This window comes from Myotis brandtii, unplaced genomic scaffold (genome assembly GCF_000412655.1).
Source record: "Myotis brandtii unplaced genomic scaffold, ASM41265v1 scaffold2454, whole genome shotgun sequence".
Classification (NCBI taxonomy): Eukaryota; Metazoa; Chordata; class Mammalia; order Chiroptera; family Vespertilionidae; genus Myotis; species Myotis brandtii.
This window is the reverse complement of record NW_005359285.1, coordinates 171,775-177,914: the sequence shown is the minus strand read 5'-3', so window position 1 is coordinate 177,914 and position 6,140 is coordinate 171,775. Positions and strand designations below refer to the sequence as shown.

General features: G+C 51.2%; 1 protein-coding gene across 6 annotated transcripts in view; it reads left to right on the top strand.

Moving 5' to 3' along the window:
* The window catches only part of LOC102253804 (peptidoglycan recognition protein 3), a 15,172-nt gene that overhangs the window by 1,213 nt on the left and 7,819 nt on the right, over positions 1 to 6,140 (top strand). For 4 of the 6 annotated variants that reach the window (XM_014540491.1, XM_005867179.2, XM_014540488.1 and 1 more), the window contains exons 1-2: positions 3,432 to 3,673; positions 4,987 to 5,082. In XM_014540491.1, coding sequence (XP_014395977.1) covers positions 3,667 to 3,673; positions 4,987 to 5,082 — 103 coding nt within the window. In that variant the 5' untranslated portion in view covers positions 3,432 to 3,666. Of the gene's footprint in view, positions 1 to 3,431; positions 3,711 to 4,986; positions 5,083 to 6,140 lie in introns of those variants that run through there. The other 2 variants (XM_014540489.1, XM_014540490.1) reach the window with 2 other exon arrangements.

Here is a 6,140-nt window from a genome sequence, read left to right as displayed (position 1 = left end):
GAGCCCCTGCTGTTGTCCTTCAGGAAGTTTTGCCCCTTCTGAGTTGTCCATGTTATAGCAGGTGTTACAAGGGGGGTGTAATGCCCGGCACACCGTGGGCCTTCCCTGGGCTCTAGCCTATGGGAGGGACGCTGGCTGAAAGCTCACAGTGGACTGAGGGGCTGGAAGCTGGGTTTTAGTCCTAACTCTGCCCGACTTGCCGGGTGGGGTCTGGAAGCTATTTCCATGTCGGGGCTTCTGTTTTCTTGCCCACTCCGTGTGGAGGAGGGTTGGCTGGCCTTCGGGTATTGTCTAGCGCTGACGGCAGGTTTCCATGGGACGTTGGTGGGCCCCATGAATGCTGTAGGCCTGGGGGCTCACCTGCTGCTCCCCAGCAGGGGAAGGCAGGTCCCCCTCCCCACAGGGCAGTGGAGCCTGGGGCCCAGCCCCTTCCAGCTGCACTCAACTTGCTGACTCTTCCTGCAGCCCCTGCCTTCCTCCTTGCTGCCCTATATCTTACAGAACCTAGTTTTTGTCCTCATGATGTCCCCGAGGTTCCAGATCCTTCCAGAAGTTTCTGGCGACTATCTCAGTGTCTGTTGTTGGCTCCCTCTGCCTCTTGGGAATCCCATGGAAGTATACGGCCCTGTATAGACAACGAAGGGCTCTCACATACTTTACCATGTTGGCATTTTAATTGCCGGCCTTTGGGTGGGTCTCGGATTATCCTCTCCTTGAGAGTGGGGGTTCTCGCGCTTACTCAGCCCGGGATGGAAAGCTTTGCCTATGAGAGATCTGAAAAACGTTTGCAGATGAACATGTGACTGCCTGGATTTTGATGCTTAAAGATTGTTATTTCCTGTAATTAGGAAGTAGTGCGGCATAGAATAACACAGAGAAGGAGGAAGTGGGAGGTTGTGATGGATAGGAAGGTGGGGGAAGATTCCCAGAGTGCGTGCTGCCCCCTTGTGGCCTTCCTGCATCAGGACAGCTTGTGCCAATCCTTGGCCTGGGTTCTCAATCTTTCTGTTCTCAAGACTTTTTTGCACTTGAGTATCTCAGAAAGCTTTTGTCTCTGTTGGTTATGTTTATTAATATTTATAAATTTAACATTTTAAAATACTTTTTAATTCACCTAAAATAGTATTAGTAAACCCACTTTATAGTAACACATTTTTAAATTTTAAAATACAAAATAATTATATTTTTTCAAAAAAATGCCAGTGAGAAGAGTGACATAAATAAAAAATTTTTTTGCACACCTCTTCAATATATGGCTTAAAGTAAGATCGTTGGGTTCTCATATCCACTTCTGCATTCAATGTATTGTATATGTTGTTTCGTTTGAAAATAGGAAGAAAATCCAGCCTCACACAGATAAGTAGTTGGAGAATGGAGAAATATATAGTAACTAGAGGCCCGGTGCACAAAAATTTGTGCACTGGAGCGGGGGTCCCTCAGCCCGGCTTGCCCCCTATCACATACTGGGAGCCCTCAGGGGATGTCCTACTCCCTGCTCCCTGCTCCCCTTGGGGAGCGGGCCTAAGCCACAGTCAGGCCTCCCTTTGTGGGAGTCGACCGGGCTGATCAGGGGAAGGCACCAGCCCCTGCAGCCACTGCCAGTCACCGCAGCCACCAAGGTGTTTTCATCAACACGGACTCCAGTCCCTTCACCATGAAAAAATGACAACTTTCTTTAGGCATTTTCAAGATGTGTCTTTCATGGGATATGATCTTTCTTTCCTCTTTCTTTCTCTCTTTCTTTCTTTCTTTCTTTCTTTCTTTCTTTCTTTCTTTCTTCCTTTTTCTTTCTTTCTTTCTTTCTTTCTCCTCACCTGAGGATATGTTTCCATTGATTTTTAGAGAATGTGGAAGAGAAAGGGAAAGACAGAGAGAAACATCAAAGTGAGAGGAATACTTTGATTGGTTGCCTCCTGCATGAGCCCTGACCGGGGCCCGGGCCAGGGAGGAGCCTGCAACCTAGGTACATGTCCTTGGTCAGAATTGAACCCAGACCCTGCGGTGGGCAGGCCGAGGCATTATCCACTGAGCAAAACCAGCTAGGACAGAATATGACATTTCTTAGCCCTCCAGCAGCGGACCTTCCTTTTTTTCTCTAGGAGTGTGGTAAAAAAAACCCTAGATCACCTATTTGGATTCTTATTACCCAAGTTACTAAGAATATTACCAGTGGCATACACGGAGCTTAGCCAATGAGCAGTCAGAAAAGGTGTTTCCTCTGTAGTTCACACCAATTGCCAGCTCGGCCCTTGCCCAGGCCTAACACCTCTGGCCGAGTCATTAGGCCTGGGCAGGGGACCCCCAGCTCCCGCAATCCTTGGCTCCGCCCCTGCTCCCCATGATCCCTGGCTCTGCCCCTGCTCCCTGCCATCGCCGGATCCCTCCCTGCTCCCCGCCATCACTGGTTCCTCCACTGCCCAGGCCTAATGACTCTGACCGAGGCGTTAGGCCTGGGCAGGGGACCCCCAGCTCTCCGCGATCTCCCGCTCCGCCCCTGCCCAGGCCTAATGCCTGTGGACAAGTCGTTAGGCCTGGGCAGGGGACCCCCAGCTCTCCGCGATCTCCCGCTCCGCCCCTGCCCAGGCCTAATGCCTGTGGCCAAGGCGTTAGGCCTGGGCAGGGGACCCCCAACTCTGCCCCTGGTCCCCACAATCACTGGATTCGCCCCTGCCCAGGCCTAATGCCTCTGGCCAAGGAGTTAGGCCTGGGCAGGAGACCCCCAGCTCCCACAATCACCGGCTCCGCCCCTGCTCCCCACCATCGCCGGCTCCACCCCTGCCCAGGTCTAACTCCTCAAGGCGTTAGGCCTGGGCAGGGGACCTCTCAGCTCTGATTGCAGGCTCCAATAGCTGCTGGGCACCTATGTATGCAAATTAACCATCATCTTTGTTTGGTTAATTTGCATACTCATACAATTGGTTGGTGGGTGTAGCGAAGGTATGGTCAATTTGCATGTTTGTCTATTATTAGGTAAGATAGTCTTTAAATATCATCATGGATATTATTTTTAATAATTCCCCCAAACTCAACAAGCGGAGGTTTCTTAAAGGTTAGCTGCCATGTGGCATCCGAAACCATATCAATGAATCCTTTGTACTCTGTCAAATTAGAATCCATTGGTCTATCAGGAAATGTGAACAGGTCCTTTAGCCAAGCATGACTTTGTAACTTCATGGGCGGTCATTTGAGAAGTAATCATTCACTGAGTTATTCTCATTTCCCAATGCTGACCCATTTCAGATCTATACACAGGGCAGGAAGTTCCCAGATGTGGGACAGGACTCCCAGGGCCCATGGGCATCCCCAGGTGGGCCGGCTTCCTGAGGGCTGGGGTGAGGAAGGAGCACAGGGAGCTTGGGCAATCATGCTCTTTCCCAGGGAGGAGGCACCTGTCTTATTCACAGGGCGGGTCCCTTCTCTCAACCGAGTCTGGCTTCCCCAGTCCTTCTCAGTGCTGTGGAAAGAGCAGGCTTGGAGCCTCAGAACTCTGCCCTTCTCTCCACCTTTAATAGGGACCTAGCTTTCCTCCTTTCTGGGAGGCCAGAGCCCCAGGCTCCCTCCCCAGGAGGAGAGCTCTCTAGTGAAGGGAGAGTGAAGGGCAGAGGAGGCAGCTGCTGAAGGAGGGCAGGGCAGAGGCCAAGCCTGAAAGAGAGGAGCTGCCAGCCAATGAGGGGTGAGCTGCCTGCACCCTGACCTGCATGAGATCCCAGGTATTTCTGTGTGTGGGTGTGAGTGTTCTTTCTTGGAAGGATCTGGACTCTATCAGGTTAAAATGTTAACAGAGTGAAGAAAGCTGCCTTGATCTCCCTCCCCTCTTGAATCCTTTCTCCTAAAAAGAAAATTTTCTCTATTGGCTGTGGGTCCTGGGTTTACCACTACCCAAGTTCTTCTCTTTCTCTCTAGCCCTGAATCTGTATGTATTATGTCTCACTTGCCTCCTTTTCTGAGGCCCAGTTTCCTGATGGTAAGAGCGGGTATTGTAGGGCACTGTAAGGAAAATTAATGGAATGTCTGTGGAGTCTGTACAAAATACCTGGAACATAGGATATGATCAGTAAGTGGTAATTGTTACTGTAATTAGCATCTGTCAGAATTTTTTTGGGTGAACTGCCCCATACCTCTGACTCTTAAATAGAGCTAGAGATGAAGCCAGTCCTACCCCTACTTATAGTTTACTGCTTCTGAGCCTCATTGTGTTCACTTATAAAAGTGGGGTTAATAAGATCTTATAGGAACTTTTAAGGATCTATATATATAAAAGTCTAAGCGACCGAACGACTGCATGATCGGTCGCTATGATGTGCACTGACCACCAGGGGGCAGACATTCAACGCAGGAGCTGCCCCCTGGTGGTCAGTGCACTCCCATAGTGGGCGCACTGCTCAGCCGACCAAGGGCGCTAGACTCTGGGCTCACAGCTGGCAAGTGCAGCTGCGGCAGAGCAAGCCTCCCCCACCTCCGCAGTGGCAGGCACAGTGGGGCCGGGATGTGTAGGAGCGGCATGGCGCCCAGCCCAGGCTCAGGCTCCTCCCAGGCCGCCTGCTGCTTGGTGCACTACTACATCCCTTGAAGGGTCCCAGATTGAGAGAGGGCGCAGGCCAGGCTGAGGGACCCCACCGGTGCACAAATCCAGGCACCGAGCCTCTGGTTAAATATAAAATCACAGAACTAGATGTAAAAACATCTACAGCTACTAAAGGGTTTTAGAAACTGTTATTGTCTCTACTGGAAAGCCTAAGATGAGGCATTGTGCTCCCCTGAAGCATCAGAAGGTCCCAGGGTCACAGGTGGTGGATGAGAGTGGTGGCTAGACAGAGGTATTGGTGCCCTCACCTTTCCTGAGCCCCAGCTGAAGGTCAGGCCCTGTGTTGGGGACCATGAGAAGCCTGGCCAGGTGCTGGCCTGGGAGGCAGACAGAGCACCATGCAATGGTGTCCCCACTGGAAGAGTGAGCGCGGTTGGATTAACCGTCAGTGTCTCTCCCAGGGCCGTGGTCCACAATCTTCTCATTGGTGTTCCGGGACCACGTGGGGATGCTGCTGTGGCTGCTTGTCTTCTCGGCTCTGAGTCTCCAGGCCTGGGGTAAGTTTTTTTCGTGGGGTCAGAAGTGCTTTTGGCATAAGCCCCAGCTGGTTTCCCTTGCAAGTTGTCCTCTCCAGGTTTATCACTCTTCCCCACCAGTCCTATGTTCCCCGTTCGAGCTCAGCTCTGGTCCCTCCTCCCTGCTGAGATGGGCTCTGGTTCTCAGTCTCCCCAGCCTCCCCAGCACACCTCATCTTCAGCGTCACGGTCATGGGGGTGACTACAAAAGACAAGGATCTCAGCCTCGGTGGAGACCCTTACTGACCTTGTCTTATAGACAGAGAAACAGGCCACACTGTGGCAGTGACAAGGGCATCTGTCCATGGTCGTCTGACAACTTTGGGGAGGCTGCAGAGTGTAGTGGTTATGAACATGGCTATGGAGCCAGGCAGCTTGGGTCAGAATCCAAGTCCATGGCTTAAAACCTGTATCATCTTAGGCAAGTCATTTAATTTCTCCGAGCTTTAGTTTCTCATCTGTGTAGAAGGAGTAGTTAATTTTCTTTGCTTATCTTATAAAGTTGTTTTAAGCCACAGATCTGACAGTGCCCTTGAAAATGCTTGGTAACCTTCAGAGCTGGCCTGTGGGAGGTGATGTTGGTGACATTGCTGGTTCTAGTGGTTATTGTTCCCATGACCTCAGATGCTGGCCAGGCAGAGGGGGATGAGGCATGTTTGTAATGACTAACCCTCAATTAATCCTATCGAAAACATCTAGTTTGTGAGGGAAGTCACAGCAGTTGGAAATTTTCTATGTTTCTAGAACCTTGCCTGGACCAATAGGTTGTGTGTGTGTGTGTGTGTGTGTGTGTGTGTGTGTGTGTGTATGTGATTCTGATCTATTAATAGGTAAGCAGTTGAACTGGTAAAGGCTGAGCTACTCAGATAAGGGGATGGAGAGACTGCAGAGCCCCTGGAAAGGGGGAGGGTTAGGGGAGGGTGGGAACCTGAAGGCCTCACTGGGGCAGATGGGAGAGGCCGGGGCAGGGTGAAGCCTGAGACATTTCTGCCTTGTTTCCTGGAGGAAGTCAGGGGACTTGGGGAGACTGGAAGGGGGAC